The sequence below is a fragment of the Xenopus laevis genome, chromosome 9_10S, assembly GCF_017654675.1.
Source record: "Xenopus laevis strain J_2021 chromosome 9_10S, Xenopus_laevis_v10.1, whole genome shotgun sequence".
Classification (NCBI taxonomy): Eukaryota; Metazoa; Chordata; class Amphibia; order Anura; family Pipidae; genus Xenopus; species Xenopus laevis.
Window position 1 is genome coordinate 82,957,522 of NC_054388.1, and position 25,106 is coordinate 82,982,627.

General features: G+C 39.5%; 1 protein-coding gene across 1 annotated transcript in view; it reads left to right on the forward strand.

The window, feature by feature from the left end:
- The window catches only part of tnrc18.S (zinc finger protein 469 S homeolog), a 102,360-nt gene that overhangs the window by 13,735 nt on the left and 63,519 nt on the right, over positions 1-25,106 (forward strand). Inside the window, exons 4-6 of the mRNA XM_041579208.1 lie at positions 1,666-1,791; positions 4,348-5,973; positions 24,601-24,700. Coding sequence (XP_041435142.1) covers positions 1,666-1,791; positions 4,348-5,973; positions 24,601-24,700 — 1,852 coding nt within the window. The remainder of the gene's footprint in view (positions 1-1,665; positions 1,792-4,347; positions 5,974-24,600; positions 24,701-25,106) is intronic.

Genomic DNA, 25,106 nt, shown 5'->3' on the forward strand with positions numbered 1-25,106 from the left:
TGGCTGATTCTTCCATTGGCTACAGGCATATGTGGTATTAGGGTTTTATTTGTTCTCGGGTGATGAAATATTTTGCTTTCTTCAAAATTGAAAATGTAAGTGTTAGGAATTTTTTTTATTTTTGTTAAGGATTTGAATTTGTGGTTTGCATGGATGAGCTACATTTCCTATATAAAAACTTCCAACAATACAAAGTTTACTACATACTTTAGAGATAACTGTCCCTAATGTAGAGCTGTATTAATCAGAAGAAAACCATTTGTGATTAGAATTGACCACTCATTCTTTTTAAGATCATATATGGAACAACAAAATATACATCTATTTAACAACTGCTATTCCTACAAATATCTACAGTAGTAACATTTAACAATTACAAGGCAGATATCAGTTATGAATGTTTTCCCAACAGACTGTACATATTTTGATAGAGGTTCTATTACTATTTCATTTCTTTATGATGGTCACCATCTGTTACCCAGGCCTATATGTATGTAAATGTTTAGTCTCATAAACCTATACATAAGCAGTTCTGATTTTATGAGGATTCTTTATAGGGGACCCGTCAACCAAAAAAAATTATTCAAATCCTATTTTATCACATTAGTGTGGGAATGTGTGGAGAGCAGTGACATCTAGTAAGTGCTGAATGGAAAGTAATGGAAAGTAATTGTCTGCCCCGCCTCTATTCCTAAGGCATAGAGGAGTGGCAGACAATATTTGATTGACAGCTGAGATTTTTAAATGAGCTCACAACAGCTATGAATGCTTTAATAAAAAAAAAAAAAAAAAAAAAAAAAATATATATATATATATATATATATATATATATATATATATATATTTATTTCTCATGCTTTCAGTAGTTCTGGCCTCTGTTCCTTCCTGCAGGAAATCCCTGACTAAGTCCCTAACTAAAACGTAACACGTTCTATTAACCCAGAGAAGTGCTATCCAACTTATTACATGTAGCTGGCCAATTATTTCTCATACAGTGTGTTTGAGGGGTGGGATTACTTAAATTGATAAGTCAGTGGAGTGTTTAAGCAAAATTGAGCCCATAAAAAAACCTTTGAAGGCCTGAGTCCAGCTTTGACAGCCCTGACCTAGAAGATAGGTTTATGTGTCAGGTTCTGATTGGTCCGTAACCATTAGGTTAATATGAGGGAGTTGGGCAAAGATTCCTGAGGCACTCCATTCTAGAATCAGGACAACGAAGGGTGTGAAACGCAATTTGGGGAAAGAAAAGATGGAATTTTAAATTACCTTTTGGGAGTTAATATTTTGCAGCTGTAAACTAAATAGAATGGATTTGGGGCTTGCATTTGTTGTATTCCGATACATGTGAGTTCATGTTTTACTGTTATATAAAATATATTATAATTGCTGTATATAACATACATGTCCTGTATGTCTGCAAATGTTTTATTTTCCAGTGTATTTGCTTCAAGTCTTTGGCATATATCTTGAGTATCATATTAAGTGTGTTTGGTTAACTGCTGAACCTTTTTACCAGAGACATTTTCTTTCTCTTAAATTTTCTATTATATATTATAGAGTTTACCAAAAATTAATTATTGTAGAAACAGAAAATTAAGTTATATGCTGTATGTATTTCAATCTCTCTTTTGGAGATTAATTCACCCACCATTTGATCTCTTTTAGGTTTTCCGCACCTAGCCAACAATTTTTATCCTTCATACATTCCCATAAGTCAACTTGATCCTTCCGCCATTCGGAGCCCTCTGTTGTCTCAGATTGGAAATCCCAGTATTTTTGAGTCTCAAAAGGGTAAGTGCATTTAGAAAGATTATTAAGCTTTATGGAATGCATTGTTTTGTTATATTTTCAAAATAATTCTAGGAAAGAAAAGGTTGTAAAGTGCACTATTAGTTTATTTTAAAGTTTTCCTTGTGACATTTTTACTACTCATATCTAGGGTTGCCACCTTGTGTCTTTGCATTATACCGGTTTTCGGGTCAGGGTCACATGGGTTAATGATGTTATGTGATGGATAAATTGGTGAGGGAATGGGCAGATGGGACAGGTAATTGGGAGGAACAAGGGCAGGCCTTTTCTTATAAGGGGAATTGGGAAGGGAATGGAGGCAATTATAGGGTATTTTTGGTAAATTTGGCAGTTAACATTGAGCAGATATCCCAGATAGTCTTAGGCCTATTGCATAGTGTTTTAACAGCAAAAGTGCTGCCAATGGAACCATAGTTGTCCAACTACAGTTCCCCACCTGTATTGACTTTCAATTGGCAAAGCTTTTGTCCAGTGGTGTAACTAGCGAGTAGGGGACCCTACAATCCCTGTTCTGATGTAAGCATTTTTGAGCATTCGCCTCCTGACAGTTCCAGTGTCTGCTGCCAAGATTTTTTTAGTTTGAGAACACATTACCAATAAAAGGCCATATGTGCTAAAGACCTTATTCTCCTTTGTTGCTCTCCCTTATTCTGAACTTCCATATATGAAATAAAAGCATGACTAGACTGCAGTAGCTATGTTGACTTTAGTGCTGGTTTCAGTATGCCCTTGTGAAGGTTCCATTCAGAGCAAGCAGTGCCTCCTCTACACTCATTAGCATAACATGAATTTTATTGGCTGGCCTGGCAACACAACTCATGATATGCATATAAGAAAGGTAGTGATAGCATGCACACTACTGGATTGCTGCAGTTTTTTTGGTATTACTCAACCCCTTTACACAACCCATTCTGTCTTAATTAACTAGATGCATATTTCTGGCTGAGGAAAAAGTCTCTGTTATGGGTAAATCTATCTAGCCACATTTAATGGTAGACTCGGGCTAATCAGTTTACGCATGGAGTAGATTTTAATGAAGAAACACCAAACTATGCATTTTCACTCCACAAAGACTGTGGAAGGGGAGGCTGGCAGCAGTCGGTGTTTCCTCTGGCAATGAAAACACTATGTGTGACACTATCCCTATGTTTTCATATATACATATCCATATACATTTTCAGACTTGAAAATAGCCTTATTAAGACCTTAAACATGCCTTTTTTGTGAATCGAATTCTAAGCTATATCCTTTGTCTACAAATGTATAGTGTAACCTTGGCAAGGGCACTTAAAAGGGATATGGGAAAAAAACATCAGTTAATAGTGCTACTCCCATTTCTCAAAAGAGCAAACAGATTTTTTTATATTTAATTTTGAAATCTGACATGGGGCTAGACATATTGTCAGTTTCCTAGCTGCCCCCAGTCATGTGACTTGTGCTCTGATAAACTTCAGTCACTCTTTACTGCTGCACTGCAAATTGGAGTGATATCACTCCCATCCCTCCCCCCCCCGACAGCCTAACAACAGAACAATGTGAAGGTAACCATATAGCAGCTCCCTAACCCAAGATAACAGCTACCTGTTAGATCTAAGAACAGCACTCAATGGTAAAATCCAGGTCCCACTGCTACACATTGTTACATTGAGTAGGAGAAACAACATCCTGCCAGAAAGCAGTTCCATCCTGAAGTGCTGGCTCTTTCTGAATTCATTTGACCATGCAATATGACCAGAGATGGCTGCCTACACACAATGTTACAACTGAAATAGATACACTTGCTGGTTCAGGAATGAAATTTTATAAAGTGAATTAGTTGCAGTGTAAACAGTGTAATTAATTTAGAAATAAAATCTACATCATAAAAATCATGACAGAATCCATTTAAGTTAACTTTTAGTATGTTATAGAATGGCTAATTCTATTTTTTTATTATATTTAGAGAATTATTTGCTGCCTTCTGACTCTTTCCAGCTTTCAAAATGGGGGTCACTGACCCCATCCTAAAAACAAATGCTCTGTAAGGCTGCAAATGTGGTGTTAATGTTCCTTTTTTAACTCCTCTTTCTATTCAGGCCCTCTCCTGTTCGTATCCCAGTCTTCTTATCAAACCCTTGAATGGTAATTTGGACCCTAATAACCAGATTGCTGAACAGTGGAGAGCTGCTAAATAATATTCTAAATAATGCAAAAACCACAAATAGTAAAAAAAATAAAAATGAAAATCGGTTGCAAATTTTCTCTGAATATTATTTTCTACATCATACTAAATATTATTTTAAAGATGAACAACCCCTTTATGTACATGGACCATACATTTATAGCCGCAAAGTCGTAGCTCATGTGAAAAAGGTGCATTTAATGGCAGTAATCAGTTTCAGAATTTTTCACTTTCACTGACTTTGTTATTTGCAGAATAATGCAAAATGTATGCTATCTATGTGTACTATATCTGTCATATTTTGTAATATTATTGATTTTATGCATTTTAATTTAAATTTGTACTGAATTTCCCTTATGTTTCATTTTTCACTCTAGATGGCATTTACTTATCTAGCCATGTTAGTCAGGCACCATTACACCCTCAAACATCCATGTCGAGGACTTCAGCAAATCAGGCACAGAACTCTCACCATCATGAAAAGGACATGATTGGTCACTCACAGAAATGCTCTAAAGAATCCATGAAGGAAGCCAAGGAGCGAGTTTGCAGAAATGAGCTTGTGATGACCTCAACAAGAAAAGAAGGAAGATTAACAGAGGATCATCAGCCTCGGAGTATACTTGACTATGCTTTGGAAGGTAGACTTGAAATTGAAAAGAAAAGGGGTGGGCAACAGAGGATATCTAAGACAGGGGAATGCATGTCTCCATATATGACAGAGCTTGTGCTAACTCGTGAAACCAGTAATGTTGAAACAAAGGCTAAAAATTCACCTCAGACATCTCTGTTGAATATATGTAATTCAGGAGGCGATCCACTGACTAAGGTGGTTGGCTATGAGCATGATAAGTGTGCCAAAGACTCCAGCAGGCATGATGAGAATATGAGGCCTTCGGGACATGCATATAAAGACCAAGCAAAGTCTTATGACAGTGCAGGCACTTCATCTAGAAATGTACCCATACTGTGTAGCTGTCCTTCTACTCAGCCCTCCCAGACATCCTCCACATTTGCTGCACATACCAATAGTTCAGTTGCATGTACCAGCTTCCCTTTAGCCAAGGAGTTGGCAAGGGAGTACAAGATCACTGCACCCACATTTGTGCCTTCAGTTGACACACATTATGAAAGACACGGACCTGTACAAATTGCTTCACAGGCCCGAGATGTAAAGGGAAAAGAAGTAAATAAAACGGTAGAAAGACCTGACGTTTCCCAGCATATTTTGCCTTTAGAGTACTCTTCCAACACTAAAGTTAAAAGGGTAGATCCTCTAAAGGAAAAAGGCTCTTTTATACGGTCTAACTCTTCTTTGAAAAGGCCAGTGACATCCGATTCTTTCTTGAACCCCCTTGGACTTGTATCCCATGAGAACAGGGACCTCCACAACTCTAAAGAAACTAAGGAATCGAGCAATATGTATGAATTGGCAGAGTTCCAGCATAAACATAAAGAACATTCCCATTTGAAACTGCCAGGGCAAAAATGGAAACCATTTGAGATGGGCAACTTTGCAACCACACAGATGACTGTTCTAGCAGCACAACATTCCCATTCAAGCCATGCAGAAGGGGAAACAAAAAAGGTTTATCTGGACTCTCCAAGCTTACCAAGGTCTTCAGTTAGCTGTCGAAATAGTGCTGAGTCTTTGCACCCCTCTACTCATGGTGAGACATCTGCCATGCAAAACCTTATTAAATATAGTGGGAACTTTGCCAAAGAAACCACTACATGGCAGGGCAGTGGCAATAAAAATGCATTTGGTGGTCTTGGGACCATGAAGTCAGATACGCCAAATATTAATAATGTCAAGAATCAGCAGTGCCTGTCACATCCAGGAGGGAAACCGGATCCTGAAAGATCAGAAAGTGCCAAATCATTTGGAAGGGAAGTCATAGGTTCTCAGAGAGAGGTAGAAGTTCGGCACCCACCTGTTGGGATTGCTGTGGCTGTTGCTCGGCAGAAGGATAATTCTGGAAATAAGACTGGCAGTTCTAAAGGTAGGACTTTTCATTTTAGGTACCAGAGAACATAGAGTTAATAGTGCCAGCATAAAAAATCAGTGGTTTTGCTGTAGACTGCTGTGTTTCCTGGCTTGAAATTTTATGGTTACATTGATGGTCTTCACACAGGTGTTTGCATACATATTTATTAGGAAATTGTGGCAAGCAATAAAGGGGTGCTTCTCCTTTAAGTTAACTTTTTGTATGTTATATAATGTCATATTCTTAGAAACTTTGCAAGTGGTCTTTATTATTTTTTTTTTTTTTGATAGTTTTTGAGGTATTTGTCTTCCATGCCTACCTCTTTCCAGCTTTCAAATGGGGTCACCGACCCCGGCAGCCAAAAAAACATTGCTCCACAAGGCTATAATTTTATTTAACTTTTATTACTTATCTTCCTATTCAGTCCCCTGCTATATTTATCCCAGTTTTTCACTCAAACCACTGCCTGCTTGCTAGGAACATTAATGCCCTAGCAACCAAACAGCTGTTGAAATACCAAACTGTAGAGATGCTAAACAAAAAAAAAATGACTTTAAAAACCATAAAAATAAAGAAAATGCAGACAAATTGCAAATTGTCTAAGAATAGTGCTGTATATATTATGCTAAAAGTTAATCAAACTACTCCTTTAAAACTCTTCTCTGATGAATGTGTGCAAGGGAACCCTGGACTTGCCGTTAATGTTTGTAATTCCAGGGTTCTCCATAAGCCGACAAGTGCCCAGGCCATTGGATGTTTATACCTTAATTTATGGCATACGTGTTGATTTCATACTTGCTTCCAAAAATGTATGTGTTTTAGCAAGTGCATATTTTACCACAGCAGTTGGCAAATCTGTGTTTATACAATTCTGTGCAATTGTGACAGATGCTAAAAAAGAATACTGCATTGTTAAAAAAAAAAAAAAATCATAAATGAGCTCTTGGGTTCACTCATTAAACTATGCCGCTCATTTGTTTACCTGACAATGTATGGCATAATGCAAATATTCCACATTCAGCATGATAATATTTTAATCACACTTTATAAAGGGTTATTTAATCTTCTGTATAGCGAGCCATTTCCCTGAGAAACAGTAAACCTTAGCACTCATGTATGACTTTTTTCTAGTTGTCTGTATAGGCTTATTGAAACATGCATGTTACAAGTAAAGCATCTTGCCAAGTCATATCAATGAGTTATTTATGCATTATTATAAGTTATTATTTAGCTGATCTTATCGCTGGCAGATAAAATATCCTGTGTGCCACAGCTCTTATTGAAACTACCTAACACTACTAGCACAAGTGGTTATTAAAATGCTTTAATGTGTGTATTGGAATGAAAACTGCCCGTACTTGTTCTGTTTTGGGGTGCTGGTTCTTCATTTTGATGTAATTAATTGGGCGTGGACATAGAAATTGAATGTTAATACTTAATGATCATTGACATCCTTTGTCATATCAATATACATAGTTTCATATTCGACAGATACGGTTGTGTTCAGAATAATATTTGTGTTTAAAAAAAGTGAATAAAGTTCAAAATCTTTATACAGGTAGGGGATCCGTTATCCAGAAAGTTACGGTATGGCTGTCCTCCCATAGACTCCATTTTATCCAAATAATCCAAATGTTTTTAAAGATAATTACAGTTTTCTCTGTAATAATACAGTAATAAAATATTACATTTTACTTGATCCCAACTAAGATATAATTAATCCTTATGTAAAGCAAAACAATCCTATTGGGTTTATTTGTTTAACTGATTTTCTAATAGATTATGGTATGAAGATCCAAATTACGGAAAGATCAGTTTTCCAGAACACCCCAGGTCCTGGGCATTCTGAATAACATGTCCCATACCTGTAATAGCTTTTATTTCCATACACGCAAATGCATTGGGAACACTGCACATTCTATTTCAAATCAAAACGTGAAGAAAAATGTATCAAATTTGTTGTTCCTTTACAGAAAGTAAAGAAAAGGGAATGTTAGGCTTGTTCGAAAAAACATAGCAGTGTCTTCTTGCATTCTTCTTTGCAAACTCAAACATTCACTGTGTAAACTGAAAAATATTTAGTTGTATAATCAGTGTTTCTGAGAACTGCTGCACATCTGTGTTGCATGGAGTCAACCAACTTCTGGCACCTGTCATTCCACAATTCTTCTTAATTTCTTGGTTTTGCCTCATTGAACGCCACACTGCTATTATATGGAACAAGCGATTACTATTTTGAACGCTGCCTCAATTAATGATTCAATTGCACATAATCAGCAGTATGAGTGTCATGACTGTTGGGTCTGTTGGTTTTCTATGATATATGGGGTGGTATGATCGTTGTGATTTAGTCCTTATAAGGTATCCTTCTACAAATTGCTCCCAGTCCCTCCTAACTTAAAGGGATCCTGTCATCGGAAAACATGTTTTTTTCTAAAACTCATCATTTAATATTGCTGTTCAGCAGAATGCTGCACTGAAATCCATTTCTCAAAATAGCAAACAGATTTTTTTATAATCAATTTTGAAATCTGACATGGGGCTAGACATTTTGTCAATTTCAAAGCTGCCCCTGGTCATGTGACTTGTGCCTGCACTTTAGGAGAGAAATGCTTTCTGGCAGGCTGCTGTTTTTCCTTCTTAATGTAACTGAATGTGTCTCAGTGAGACCTGGATTTTTACTATTGAGTGTTGTTCTTAGATCTACCAGGCAGCTGTTATCTTGTGTTAGGGAGCTGTTATCTGTAACCTTCCCATTGTTTTTTTTGTTTGGCTGCTGGGGGGAAAAGGGAGGGGGGATATCACTCCAACTTGCAGTACAGCAGTAAAGAGTGATTGAAGTTTATCAGAGCACAAGTCACATGACTTGGGGCAGCTGGGAAATTGACAATATGTCTAGCCCCATGTCAGATTTCAAAATTGAATATAAAAAAATCTGTTTGCTCTTTTGAAAAATGGATTTCAGTGCAGAATTCTGCTGGAGCAGCACTATTAACTGATTCATTTAAAAAAAAAATGTTTTCCCTTGAACGGTATCCTTTTAAAGAGGCGTAAGTGGGCTGTGGTGAGTAGGGTTGCCCTCAGGAGGGATTGTTTGTGCTGGGCCCTGTTACACCACTGTCTGCAAGCATGCGAGTCATCAGAACCGGAAGATTTATTGGTGGCCAAATATTTTATTGCGATAGCCACCCATGCAGCCGTTACTGGCTTATTTATGTTCTGTATTTTGACTTTGATATCACCCACCCCTCCCTTCATCACTCATTACATTTAAAAGTGTCCCTATGTTTGTTATAAAAATAAAAAAATGGCATTGGGCAGCACATTGACAGGCACCATCGTGTGGGGCTTTGAATACCCTCAAATAGCAGACTACCAACACTGATAATGCAGATGCATATTCCATTCTGCCAGTCTGGACCAAGCTTCAATTGTGTATGCTCCAGCTTGTGAGCTCTGACAGAAGAAGATGATCCAAAGCAGTGCTAAATGGCACCCTGCTGCTCAGTTCTGCATTTCTATTGGAGGTACAAAGCCAGGGACAATTTTATCAGAAACATGTGTTGCAGGAGAGGGTTGGGGGTCAGGTTTCATCCTCCTTAAAATAAACATCTTGTATGTCCATTTCATATACATTCCTGAAATATTCCCAAAATATGTGATTTATTGCTTTTATTGCAATAAAAACCAGACAGTGCCTAGGATCCTGGATTAGAAGTATGTTTTTGTTTTGATTTAGTTAAATTGACTAGCAGTCTTTTTATTTACTTGTCTATAAAAGTTGTATTTTGTTTAAACTAATTTTAACTTGAGTTTGGGTCTTTTTATTTGCTCTTGGCTTTCTTCTCTCTACATCCTACCTGTTATTAATCTTAATGTGTTTGCCCGGTCTCCTTTAACCTATGAGTTATTTTGTGGTTCTCCTCCTTTTGTTACATAAGCATGGCTCTGTTGTATAATAATATGGGGTCTTTCAGTATTTGACAGTCATCAATGACATTTAACCATTGGTTCTCTAAATAGTTTAACTGTCTGACTCAGTATGCATGGTATGAAGGGAATGCTTATCTACAAAATGGTGCCACTATTCTTTTTTTATGATTAGTATATGTTGGGGATTTGAAACTACTATATTCTTTATTCTTTTTTTATTCTTATGTATTTTAAAGAACATGTCCTATTGAACTAGTTTATGCACAACATGCATTGTCAAATAAATTATTTTATGTTTAACAGTGCATGTTGTGTGTCCTCTAATATAGTGTTTAGGGTTCTGACATGTTTAGTTTTTTTTTTCAAATAAGGTATCTTTTCACATTCTTCTCTGTTGTTTTGGTGGTTCCTGTTCAGTCTATACCTAGGTCATATATTGAACTGAAATCCTCCCCTGCAATTGGGATACTAGCTCTAAATAAGCTGTTGTGTGAGATAGCTAAAAAAGATTGATTTGGGCCATTTATATTATAAATATTAATAATATCTTTGCATCTGTTAGAATCTGCCATTTATAAGAAAATGATACAAATCAATATGGCTATTGTTATATTTAAAGAGAGCTGAGATACATTTCTGTATCCATCTTGCTCTCAGCATATTATTATTCCCTATTTTCCAATGTGTTTTCTGTCATAATATTATCTGGTTTTAGCTTTTTTAAACATAGTACAGGTGTAGGACCTGTTATCCAGAATGCTCTGGACCTGGGGTTTCCCAAATAACTGATCTTTCCATAATTTTGATTTCATACCTTCTACTAGAAAATGATGTAAACATAAAATAAACCCAATAAACTGTTTTTTTTCCCAATAGGGATTAATTCTATTTTAGTATGGATCAAGTATAAGATACTGTTTTATTATTACAGAGAAAAACCATTTAAAAAAAATTATAAAATTAAGTCTGTGGGTTCTGGGTAACGGTTTTCCAGGTAACAGATCACATACCTGTCTTACTTTTTGCCATTTTATTTGAGTATTTAAGCCTCCTGCAATTCCATGAGATTATTTATTGTGTTATCTGTATCACTACCTCTGCCTCTGTAGTTCTGTCATTTTCTGCAGTTCCCTCTGTTTGTTGTCCACTATAGTTAGTTTGCCCATCCCAGCCAATGTACTTCCATAAATCATTGGCCTTCCAGCTTAAATGTATTTCAAATCCTTTTTATTTTAATAGGGCCCAGAGCTGAAGTACATGCTTCAAAATGTAAAATAATAGTATCAGCATAATATGAAAGCTTTCAAATTTGAGTGGCCTTTTTCTTTTTCCATGCAATTGATCACCCTCATTTTTAGAGGTACTGGTATGGGACCTGTTCTACAGAATGCTCAGCACCTGAGGTTTTGTGAATAACCAATATTTCCATAATTTGGAATTATTCCTTAAGTCTACTATAAAATCATGTAAACATTAAATAAACCCAAATAGGCTGATTTTGCTACCAGTAAGGATTAATTAATCCCTAGTTTGGATCAATTACAAGATATTGTTTTATTATTACTGAAAATTAAAAAACAAAATTAAAATAATGTGGATTTGGATAAAATTAAACCTTTCCGTAATTCTAATGAGACCAAAATGGTTCTATTAAAGTGAACCAATTTAAAGTGATGTGTTCAACCTTACCCAGTGAATTACCAGTTTTTATAGACCTGTGCCATACCTCCCAACATTTGAAAACATCAGCAGTGCTTGGCAAAGCTCAGCAACATTTTTGCCTTTGCCCATTTTGTGACCACACACCCTAATTACCATGTCCATTTTACAAAATTTGTCAGATTATGAAAGTTTGAACAGATTTCTGAGAGTTTTAGGGCCATGCTTTATGTTATAAACGTTTGCTAATGTTCACCTTCCAACACTTTTTTGAGTTAATTTTGTTTCAGATTGTTCACCAGGAATAAAGACTTTTTCCAATGACTTTATATTTTCTGTGTGTAACCATTTATCTCAGGCGCCCTAGGCAACCTGGTCAGTCCGGCGCCTGCTAGCCACACGCATGCGCAAACTGCCACTTCCGTGCAGTACGCATGCGCAAACTCCTGCTTGCATGCGCGAACCGACACGCATGCATACGCCAATTGACAGTCACACGCACATGCGCCAATTGACGTTCACGCGCATGCGCAGAAACACAATTCCTGGGCCAAATAGATTAAACTGTTGGAGAGAGGCGACCGGACATGAGGTAGGCGTCAGAGAAGGCACGTGCCTACTCTGCCTACCCCTAGTTGCGGCCCTGATTTATCTAATACTGAAGTGTAAAGTGTCATTTTCACCTTTCTTACACAGTTCTGGGAGAAGGGTCACTGACTCTAAATTGATATATATATTTAGTTGATACATTTCTTATCTTTGTCCCCGCTAAGCAGAACCCTGAGTCTCATTAAAGGCAGCTGTTGGGATTGATACAATAGTTCCTAATATGCCACAAATACTACTGAGAAATGTATCCACTAAATTTAGCAACTAAATGTAGCAAATTGTTACCTTTCAGTATCTGCACCTGGATTACTGAGCTGCCAGACTGAAACACCAAAGACAGGGACATTCAACTTTAAACTTAGATTTTGGAAAAATTGTAAAAAATTAAAAATGGAAGGAAATTGAAAAAACTCGTTATTTCTGGAGAAAATCTGAAAACCACTCAACTGAAAAAGTGTTTGGAAGGTGAACAGCCCCTTGGAGGTTTCACAGTTTCCCCAAGAGACCTGCTTATCTTAAAGGTATTCTTTCATGATTTTTATTATCTCTGGTCATTTTGGTCATGTGCTTTCAGAAAGAGTCAGCACTTTAGGATGGAACTTCTTTCAGGCAGGCAATTGTTTCTCCTACTCAATGTAACTGAAGGTGTTGCAGTGGGAAATGGATTTTTACTATTGAGTGCTGTATGTATATCTACCTGGGAGCTGTTGTCTGGTTACCTTCCCATTTTACTGCTGCTGGGGGTGGGAGAGATATCACTCCAACTTGTCACTGGGTGACTGTAAGGTACCTGTAGCTGCGGCTGGTGCGCGGGCACGGGGGTGCTCAGGGTCCTGAGTATTTCCGGCGTCTGTCGCACGCGTGTGCGTCTGTTCATTCGGACGCGCGTGCGTCGCGATGGACGCGGGCGCATTGACGCTGCGTCGTTACGTTTTGGCGCCAAACTTGTCCCTGTAAAAAGACGTCAGCAAGAGCAAACAGTGCTTGGTGATTTCCCTTGCTAGTACTTGTTACTGTGTTCTCTGATTATCTCTTGGTTCTGCTTTTCTTGTTACCGACCTCGGCCTGACTTTGGACTTCGATTCTCTTCTGCCTGCCTACCGACCTTCTGCCTGATCATCGTTACGAATATCTTCTGCCTGCCTCTGACCTCGGCCTGTCCCTGACTACGTTTACTGCTGCCCGCCTACCGACCCTTTGCCTGTTCTACGACCACGCTTTCTGCAACTTGCATTCCTTCCATCGTGTCAAGTCGAGCAAGCTGTACACTAACAGCAGTTCTAACTGCTCTTCCTACTTAAGTCTCCAAAAGAGCCTGACAGAATCACCAAGATGGAGCATTCGGAAGAGCTGCCTACCCTGGTCAACTTGTCCCAACAAATCTCTTCACTCACCCAGGTGGTGAGAGAACTCTGGGGAGATTATTTGCAGGTGCAGGAGCAGTTGCAAGATTTACAGATGTCTACGATTCCTCCAACCGCTTCCACCTCTGGGCAATCGGTAGCTGCCGCCGGAGGAGCAACTTCTTCCTCTCCTTTCCATGAACCCAAGGTAGCTATGCCTGATAAGTTTTCTGGAGACCGAAGGACTTTTAGAACCTTTATTAATAGTTGCAGTCTTCTGTTCACATTAAAACCTCAGTCTCATGCTACCGATCAGATTCGGGTTGGGGTGATGATTTCTCTGCTTTAAGGGCAGCCTCAGGCATGGGCTCATCGTCTATTGGAGCAGAACAGTCCTCTCTTGGCTACGACGGATTCCTTCATTCAGGCCCTGTCTAAGATCTATGAAGACCCTCACCAAGTAGATACAGCTGAGGCAGCCCTACGAAACCTTCGTCAGCTCCGTCGTCCAGTAGAGGAGTATGTGGCTGAGTTTCGTTGTTGGGCCCCAGATACCCTATGGAATGATAGAGCCCTTCGACATCAGTTTCGTTTGGGACTGTCAGACACCTTAAGGGATGAATTGGCAAGGGTTGGTCTGCCTTCTTCACTGGAGGAAGTGATTTCCCTCGCTGTTCAAATTGACCAGAGACTCAGGGAGAGGCGCCAAGAAAGGTGTCAGCTCTCCTACTCCGGACTGGGTGCTCCCTACTGCTCCTCCTCCAGTCTTCCCAGTTTCTTCTTCTTCTGACCCAGAACCCATGCAACTTGGTGTAGTTCGTAAGGCACTTTCGGTGGAAGAGAGACTTCGACGTAGACGTCTAAATCTATGCTTGTACTGTGGCCTGGCTGGACACTTGCTTAAGAATTGTCCCACACGACCCGATGGTAAAATTCCTTCTTCCCAAACTTACAAGTTGCCTTGCATTCCATCACTGCAATCTTATATTCTACTTCACCTCTCATTTCAGTGGAACCAAAGAAGAATTGAAGTGGATGCCGTGGTGGACTCAGGAGCCTGTGGCTGTTTTATTAATCAGGCTTTCGAAAGTCTTCATTTAATTCCACTCATTCCCAAGATCCAGCCCGTTCCTGTTAAGATGGCGGATGGAAATTTTGTTGCTTCAGGACCAGTATCCTTGGAGACCACGCATATTTTGACCTTTCCTGTTCAGGGGCATTTTGAGTTAAAATTTGATGTGATGGAAAATCTTCTCTTCCCTGTCATTCTTGGAATTCCTTGGTTAAGAAGTCACAATCCCTGTATTGATTGGCAGTCTGGAACACTTGTTTTTAATTCTAACTACTGCCGGGAAAATTGTCTTCCGTCCCCGCAAGTTTTAGGCCTTACCACTGTGGATGATGAGACTCTTCAGTTGGTCCCTCAAGTGTATCACGATTTTTCAGATGTTTTCAGTAAGAAAGCGGTGGACTCTCTTCCTCCTCACAGAAGTTATGATTGTCCTATCGATTTACTCCCCGGTGCAGCCATCCCTTTCGGAAGAATTTATCCTTTATCTGAACCTGAGCTGGCTACCTTAAAAGATTACATCAATGAAAATCTTGCTAAGGGTTTTATCCAACATTCTACTTCCCCAGCTGGAGCAGGCATCTTCTTTGTCGAGAAGAAAGATCATTCCTTAAGACCATGTATCGACTTCCGAGAACTCAATAAAGTAACTATCAAGAATCGTTACCCGTTACCCCTCATTCCTGATCTTTTTCAAAGACTTTGTCGTGCTAAGATCTTTTCAAAGTTTGATCTCAGAGGAGCCTATAATTTGGTTCGTATTCGTGAGGGAGATGAGTGGAAGACTGCTTTCCGTTCTCGTTATGGTCACTTCGAATATACCGTTATGCCCTTCGGTCTTTGCAACGCTCCTGCCACTTTTCAACATTTTGTCAACGACATCTTTCATGATCTGTTGGACCAGTTCGTCATTGTTTATCTTGATGACATTCTAATTTTCTCTAATTCTTTGGAGGAACACCGTCTTCATGTAAAGGAAGTGTTACTTCGCTTCAGACAACATCAACTATATGCCAAGGCCTCCAAATGTGAGTTTGAGAAATCCAGCATTGAATTTTTGGGCTTTTTAGTATCCGATCAAGGTTTCAAGATGGATTTCAAAAAAGTGGAGGCAGTTGTTAATTGGCCCCCTCCTGTGGATCGTAAGGGTGTTCAACGCTTTGTAGGATTTGCTAATTTTTACAGAAGATTTATTAAAGGTTTTTCTGCTATTATCAAACCTCTCACCGATCTTACAAGCAATAAGATTACATTTTTTTGGTCTCCGGCTGCTCAACAAGCTTTTGAATGTTTAAAGAAGCTGTTTGTCTCTGCCCCTATTCTTGTACACGCTGATGTATCCAAACCTTTTATTCTTGAAGTTGATGCCTCGGAGGTGGCCATTGGTGCAATTCTTTCCCAACGCACAGGATTTAAGGATATTTTACACCCAGTAGCCTTCTTTTCTAAGAAGTTGTCTCCTACTGAAAGAAATTATGGCGTAGGAGATCGGGAACTGTTAGCCATTAAGGGAGCCTTAGAAGAATGGCGACATCTTTTAGAGGGAGCTGTGCATCCGATGATCATTTTTACTGACCATAAAAATTTGGAATATTTACGCACAGCAAAAAGATTAAATCCTCGCCAAGCAAGATGGGCACTCTTTTTCTCCCGTTTTCAGTTCCATATCACATACAAGCCAGGTTCTAAGAATATGAAGGCGGATGCTCTTTCCAGAATTTTTCCTGTAGAAAAGAATGATTTGGTACCTGACACAATTCTTCAGCCTGGACATTTTTTACTTTTGCAATCTTCTTTTATCGAAAGTTTAAGAAATTTTCCTCAGTCACTAACAGATTATCCTGGGGTTAATGACTTGTCTCTTCAAGATAATCTTCTTTTACGAAAAAACAACAAGTTGGTCGTTCCTCCTAGTCTTCGTTTAGAGGCTCTTAAGCTTATTCATGACCATCCTTTGGCTGGACATTCTGGGATTCGAAGAGCTTTAGATTTGGCTAGACGATTTTTTTGGTGGCCTTCTTTAGTAAAAGAGTGTGTCTCTTTTGTACGTTCATGTGAATCCTGTGCAAGGTCTAAAACCATCTTGTAACAAACCAGTAGGGCTACTTCGCCCCTTACCTTTACCTGAGAGACCATGGAGTTCTATTTCGATGGATTTTATTGTGGAACTTCCTCCTTCTGACAAATATAACACTATCTTTGTGGTAGTAGATCGTCTTACTAAGATGGCTCACTTTATCCCGCTTCTTCGATTACCTTCTGCAGCAGTTACCGCAGAGGTGTTTATTAAAGAGATTGTGAGGCTACATGGCCTGCCCAATGAAGTTATCTCCGATCGAGGGTCACAATTTACCTCAAGGTTCTGGACTGCTTTATGTAAGGCTTTAGGTATTTCATTATCCCGGTCTTCTGCCTATCATCCACAGACTAATGGTCAAACCGAGAGAACCAATCAGACTCTTGAGCAATATATTCACACTTTTTCTTCATATCTTCAGGACAATTGGTTTTCACTTCTTCCCTGTGCTGAGTTCTGTTATAACAACTCTATACATTCTTCCACAAGTCAAACACCGTTCTTCTCTAACGTTGGATTCCATCCTATTATGTTCCCAGATATCTTGCCTGAAATAACTCTTCCTTCGCTTCAGGATCGCTTGAAGTTTTTGAAGCAAAACTCTGAGACTCTGAAGACACACATCAGCAAGGCCCAACAAAACTTTAAGATCTTCGCAGATCGAAGACGAGGAGAGGATCCGGAATTCAAGGTGGGTGATAAAGTTTGGCTATCTACCTTGAATCTACGCCTTTATAACCCCTCCAAGAAGCTGGCTCCGAAGTTTCTGGGACCCTTTTCTGTTAAAAGAGTTGTTAATCCTGTTTCGTTTGAACTTGATTTACCAAAGTCTTTGAAGGTGTATCCTGTGTTCCATTCTGCTCTACTCAAGAGGGTTTTACCAAATACTTTTCCTGGTCGTATTCCTCCTCCTCCTCCAGCGGTTTCTTGTCAAGGCCAAACAGAATTTGAGGTGGAGAAGATTCTAGATTCAAGGCTTCGAGGCAGGATATTACAGTACCTTGTCAAGTGGAGAGGATTTCCTAACGAAGAGAATTCCTGGGAACCAGTGGAAAACGTTCATGCTCCGAGGTTGGTTTCAGCTTTCCATAGGAGTCACCCTGAGAAACCTGCTAAAGACGTCCTGAGGCCGCCCCTCCGGGGGGTGCAATGTAAGGTAACTGTAGCTGCGGCTGGTGCGCGGGCACGGGGGTGCTCAGGGTCCTGAGTATTTCCGGCGTCTGTCGCGCGCGCGTCCGTTCATTCGGACGCGCGCGCGTCGCGATGGACGCGGGCGCATTGACGCTGCGTCGTTACGTTTTGGCGCCAAACTTGTCCCTGTAAAAAGACGTCAGCAAGAGCAAACAGTGCTTGGTGATTTCCCTTGCTAGTACTTGTTACTGTGTTCTCTGATTATCTCTTGGATCTGCTTTTCTTGTTACCGACCTCGGCCTGACTTTGGACTTCGATTCTCTTCTGCCTGCCTACCGACCTTCTGCCTGATCATCGTTACGAATATCTTCTGCCTGCCTCTGACCTCGGCCTGTCCCTGACTACGTTTACTGCTGCCCGCCTACCGACCCTTTGCCTGTTCTACGACCACGCTTTCTGCAACTTGCATTCCTTCCATCGTGTCAAGTCCAGCAAGCTGTACACTAACAGCAGTTCTAACTGCTCTTCCTACTTAAGTCTCCAAAAGAGCCTGACAGTGACTAATCTCCCCGCATCTGACTCTGTGTCTCTGCCGTAAATGTTACTGATGGGTACATTTCTGTTGGGGAAAAAAAACACCCCCCCCCCCCCCCTGTCTGGTGTACCATGACTCCCCAGACAGGGGAAAAATTTTCTTTCCCAATACAAATCTAAAAGGTCAATCTGTTCATTTGCATTTTTGTGCCAGAATCAATAAGACAGGAACAGATCGACATTTGTTCTGCACAAGTAGCAATGCAGGCAGAGGAAGAAATGCCTGGCGTGCAACTACCCTTAGGGTCTTTTTTAAATTTAATGTGTTCTAGGCCTTGCCATCTAAAGTATGTTGCAGTGTTTACATTTCAGAGCGATTTCTAAATGTTTCTGTTTAAAAGTAAACTTTTTTTTTTCTGGTGTGTTGTTCTTAAAATTTGCTTTTGTGCTGCTGTGGGTTCTGATCTAGTCAGATCAGGAATCTTTTATACAAAATGTTTACCATGGAAATTCGCTAAAGTAAAGCAAAAAATATTAAAATACTTTTTGAAAAAAAATGTTTGGCAGCTAGCCAATAAGCTTTTATTGGTGGGGGGGGGGGTGGTGGTGCATGCCATTAGAAGTACAGGAGGCTAGGGTCCTTTGAAAGCCAATATGTCATTGTAAATGGATATAGATATTGTGGGTGTTTGGGGTACATTATACACTCTTGTTCAACATGCCTTTAATGCATAAGACTTGTGGTGAACATACTTTTGTTTTAATCATGAAAAATCTGTGCACAGGTGACCCATATGGTCTTTTTTGCTCAAGAAATATATAATCCATAGAATTTTTATTAAAACTGTAGTTACAAAGTATACAGTATTTGGCACCAGCCTCATTCATTACACAAGGGGTATACTTCCCCTTTAAGTGGTTTTAAAAACAAAAGTCTCACTTAGTGTATGTGGCCAGTGTCGGACTGGGATACCAGGGGCCCACCCATAAACCCTATACCAGGGGCCCACAAAAAGACCTTAGATCAGGGGCCCACTCTCAGTACTATTATAATTCCTCTCCTCATGCAACCTCTATTCTGCTAGTCTTTTCTTTACATGATATAATCTATTATTCAATCTATTTAGTCTCTTTGTTCTCATACAAATAGGTAATGGCCATGAAATATGACAAATGTCTTCAAGCAGGAGGGCCCACTGACACCTGGGCCAACCGGGAGTTTTCCTGGTATCCCTGTGGGCCAGTCAGACACTAGATGTGGCGATAGTAAAGGTTATGTTGATGAAGAGTCAATTTATGACTGACCAGGTCCGGATTTGTGGCAAGGCACTTGGCACAATTTTAAGGGCACTTGCCGGTCAGCTGCACCTGTAGGTCAATTACATCCGAAGGACTGGGCAAGTGGCAGATTTTGGCTGTTGTTAAAATCTCTGCACTCCCCTGTGAGCTAGATGTATGTATGATGAATGTACAAGATCGTGAGGGGGTCAATAGTCCTTTTTAATTATTGTAATTAATGCTTGTAGTAGTAGTAGTAGTAGAAGATAGGCATATAATGAAAGTGTGGGCCATTTAAGAGCCGGTATATCACTGTGACATATAAGTATTTACATTTTTTTGTAAAGGAACAGCTCAGTGTAAAAATAAAAACTGGGTAAATGGATATGTTGTGCAAAATAAAAAAATGTTAACAATATAGTTAGTAAGGCAAAAATGTTATGTATAAAGGCTGGAGTAACTGGATGTCTAACATAACAGAACACTACTTCCTGCCTTTCAGCTCTGAGTTAGTCAGCGACTTGAAGGGGGGCCACATGGGACATAACTGTTCAATGAGTTTGCAATTGATCCTTAGCATTCAGCTCAGATTCAAAAGCAACTGTTGCGACCCATATGTCCCCCCCCCCTCAAGTCACTGATTGGTTACTTCCTGGAAACCAATCAGTGGAAACCAAGGAAGCTGAAAAGCAGGAAGTAGTGTTCTGGCTAAGGGTCGGACTGGACATGGAGGGGCCCACCGGGTTACTATACTCTGTCCCCCCCACGCCCACACGCAAACGACTTGGCGCACGCCAGCGAGCATGCACGACCGTCTGGGCTTGCGGCAGTGTGTGCGCTACTGGCGCATAAGATTAATTTTTATTTGGGGGCCCTGGAGATCAGAGGAGGAAGGCTGGGCCCACCGGGTTTTTTTTCGGCGTCCCGCCGGCCAGGTGCTTCCTCCGAGATCATCTGACCAGAAATACTGCAACTCTAACTGAAACAGGAAGAAGTGTGGAAGCAAAAGGCAGAACTCTGTCTTTTAATTGGCTCATGTGACCTAACATGTATGGTTTGTTTGTGTAAACAGTGAGTCCATACTACTAAAAAAGTATATTATAATGAAAATGGTTTATTTACATGAAGCAGGGTTTTACATATGAGCTGTTTTATGCAATATCTTTTTATAGAGACCTACATTGTTTGGGGGGTATAGTTTTCCTTTAACTTGAGAGTTAATGCATAATGAAATGAGGTAGTAGGTACTCAAACTGTTACTGAGTGGATAGGGATAAAATGTACTATATAAGAACAAAAAGCCGATAAGTATAAAATTAAAACCAGATTTATTGGGGTGTGACAGTAAGTGGAACCACTTCAAGTTAATAAGGATACCCTGTCTTAACAAAGCATTTTAATAAACAATGTATCAGTGGAAATATAAATGAAGTGCCTGCTCTTTAAAAGCGGGCCTGTGATTGTGTTTGGATTGGCATATAGTTTAGTAGTAGACCTTTAAAACAATGTAGACAACATTATGGGGTGGATCAAGTGTTTAACCATGAGTTAACAATCAGTGGCATAACTAGATATTACTGAGCCCCAGAGCAAATTATTTTTGGGGTCCCAAAATTAGAGGTTGACTTGTTTTGCCACTATTTATTGAAATTGTTATATTAATTAGAGCCTCATGGGGCCCCTATACCCCTGTGACCATCATGCAGATGCAGGGTCTGCTTCCTCTGTAGTTACAACCCTGGATATAGTGTGTTTGTTTGCATACCTCCCAAATGTGAAAGTTATAAAGAGGGCTAAAATGATGTGCCGTGCATAGCTATAAAACACAGACTGAGAATCAGCCCTTTACCTTGCCTACACCTGAAACCATTTCATTGGGCTGGCTGCAGATCAGAAACACTTCAGCCCAGATGTGTTTGCACCAGGGAAGATACAATGGTTCCTGAAGCAAGCAATGTAAGGGCCAGATTGTAGTGTCGGGGCTGATTTTGGGCCTGCAGAAAAATGCAGCACTGTTTGGCATAAGCCTTAGAATATTATCTGCAAAGTGGGAAAATAGTTTGCTTTTAAAGAAGTCAGTAAAGTCTTGGGGGGGGGGGGGGTATATATTTAGAGAGTGAGTAATTCATTTAAGGCGGGATGAAGAAATGCGTTAAAGGGGACTATTTTATTTTATCTTGTTTTGTGGTTTTTTTTGCTATTCTGAATGGATTGCAAACAATTCAGATTCTTTACATGCTGTATGAAAATAATGCAGATGCAAATTTATGTATGTGTCAACTCTGCTGCAATACACACACACACACACACACACACGTATGGGATCCATTATTTGAAAACCTGGTATCCAGAAAGCTCAGAATTACTGAAAGGCCATCTCCCATAGACTCCATTTTATGCAAATAATCTAAGATTTTAAAAAATGATATCCTTTTTCTCTGTAATAATAATATTTGATCCTTATTTGAAGAAAAACAGCCAATTGGGTTAATTTTACATTAAGTTTACATGGTATGAAGATCTAAATTACGGAAAGACCCATTATCCGGAAAGCCCCAGGTCCAGAGCATTCTGGATAACAAGTCCCATACCTATACTAAATATTTGGGACAGTGGGCAACTTCAAGCGTCTATTAGTTTTCGCATATTCATGAAATGAATATTTTTGGAGTATCAGGGGTATGCAAAGTAATTTACATAAAAATACATATACAGTGCCTTGCAAAAGTATTCACCCCCTTGGCATTTTTCATGTTTTGTTTGCACCATTTCATTTGCAGAACATGCCAAAAACTTTGAAGATTTTTTTTTTTAAATTGTGAAGCAAACAACAAATTGGGCAAAAAAACAGAAATCTCCAGTGTGCATAACTGTTCATCCCCCCTAAAGTCAGTAGAGCCACCTTTTGCGCAATTACAGCTGCAAGTCACATTGGATAAGTCTCTATGAGCTTGCCACTGGGATTTATGCCCATTCCTCAAGGCAAAACTGCTCCAGCTCCTTCATGTTGGATGGTTTTCGCTTTTGAACAGCAATCTTCAGGTCTGACCACAGATTCTCAATTGGATTGAGGTCTGGACTTTGACTAGGCCATTCCAACACATTTAAATGTTTCCCCTTAAACTACTCGGGCTTTAGCAGTATGCTTCGGGTCATTGTCCTGCTGGAAGGTGAACCTCCGTCCCAGTCTCAAATCACAGACAGACACAGGTTTTGCTCAAGAATATCTCTGTATTTCGCACCATCCATCTTTCCCTCGACTCAGACCAGTTTCCCAGTCCCTGCTGCTGAAAAACATCCCCACAGCATGATGCTGCCACCACCGTGTTTCACTGTGTCGACGGTGTTCTTGGGGTGATGGGATGTGTTGGGTTTGCGCCAGACATAGCATTTTCCATGTTGGCCGAAAAGTTCAATTTTAGTCTCATCTGACCAGAGCACCTTCCTCCATACATCTAGGGAGTCACCCACATGCCTTTTGACAAACTCAAAACGTGCCTTCTTATTTTTAACTTTAAGTAATGGCTTTTTTCTGGTCACTCTTCCATAAAGCCCAGCTCTATGGAGTGTACAGCTTATTGTGGTCAGATACTCCAGTCTCTGCTGTGGAACTCTGAAACTCCTTCAGGGTTACCTTTGGTCTCTGTGCTGCCTCTCTGATTAATGCCCTCCTTGCCCGGTCTGTGAGTTTTGGTGGGCGGTCCTCTCTTGGCAGATTTGTTATGGTACCATGTTAGAAAAGGTGTGTTTATACGGACAGATCATGTGACACTTGATCAGATTGTACACAGGTGGACTTCATTTCACTAATTATGTGGCTTTTGAAAGTAATTGGTTGCACCAGGATTTTTTAGGGGCTTCATGGCAAAGGGGGTGAAAACATATGCACATGCCAATTTTCAGGTTTTTTTTAATTTTTAAAAAATTTTATATATATTTTTCTTATTTCACTTCACCAACTTCACCAAGATTTCAGTTATTTTGTCCAATTTGTTGTTTGCTTCGCAATTAAAAAAAAAAAAAAATCTTTAAAGTTGTAGGCATGTTCTGTTAATGAAATGGTGCAAATAATCCATTTTAATTCCAGGTTGTGAGGCAACAAAACATGAAAACTGCCAAAGGGGGTGTGTGTGTGGGGGAGGGGGGTGAATACTTTTGCAAGGCACTGTAAGTAGGGATTCATCTGAATGACTTATCTCTTTAAAAGTACTCTGAAGCATGTTGACACAAAATAAAGAGTAATAATCAGTAAGATGCAAAGCTTGCCTTCATGACCGTTTCTACTAAATTACATCTGTGTGCTTGATTTGATTGGGTTCCAAAATGTACCTCTAATTTGTGCAGTGCAAGGAAAGTTTTATTTTTCTTGGTTAGCGGTTGTACTTATTTTGAAGTGTGACAGGGTGCTATGATATACATTTTGATAACGTGCAGTGTTTGACACCCATATAAAGAGCCTCATTGTGCTTATCATGTGTATAGATGTAACAGGGAATGGAATGTATTCAGAATGCTATCGTGACTGAGTTTTTATACCTATGTATAAAATGTGTTTTTAGCCATTTAAGAAGCCTTTAAAACAGGGGTCTCCAAACTTTTTTTTTTTTTACCTGTGAGCCACATTCAATTGTAAAAAGAGTTGGGGAGCAACACAAGCATGGGAAAAGTTCCGGGGGGGTCCAAATAAAGAATTTGATTGGCTATTTTGTATAGCCCTATGTGAATTAGCAGCTGCAGGAGCTTCTGTTTGGCAGTACACCTGTTTTTAATGCAACTGAAACTTTTCTCCAAGTCTGGAATTGAAAAATACGCTTCTACTTTAAATCTAAGAGCAATCTGTTGCTCACAAGCCTCTGTTTTTTGCACAAAATTGTGCTGGCCTCAAAATGTGTGTGTGCATGTAAGATTGCATGGCTTAAAGTTAACATTGCCTCAAAAGCAGATGCTTCAAGGGCTCGGAACTTAATGGGAGCCAACATTTTAATGAACGTATTTCTTTCTCTTTAAAGGGCCAGAACAGGCAGAGGAGAATGGTCATGAACGGGTTCGGCACAGAGAGGATCGTCTTTTGGTGGGCAGGTTGGACAGTGAGCAAGAAAAGCTGCTTCGGTAAGTAAAGAAGTAAGGTTGCTTAAATGATGGGAATGTGGGGTAATATTGCAATCTGTAGTGGAATTTTTTTTTTTTTTTGGCAGTAAATATTGCCTTTTTAGATCTTTGCGCTACCATTTTGTGATGGTCTGTGTCCTCCCTCAGGGATCACATGACATGAATAATGATGTTAAGTACCAAATCTTTAGGAATCAAAACAGTTGGAATGAACCACACACTGTGGTATTCCATTGCTCCTAGAGCCAAAATTTAAAAAAAAAACTTTTTTTTAAAAAAGCTGTCTGTCCTGTGCCTATTGATTTCTGTATGTTTTAATCTCTAACTTTATACAATATATGTTCGATATAGCCCCCTGTAACCAAGCATGTTACCAAGAGTTCCACCATTTAGGTCATATTTCTGC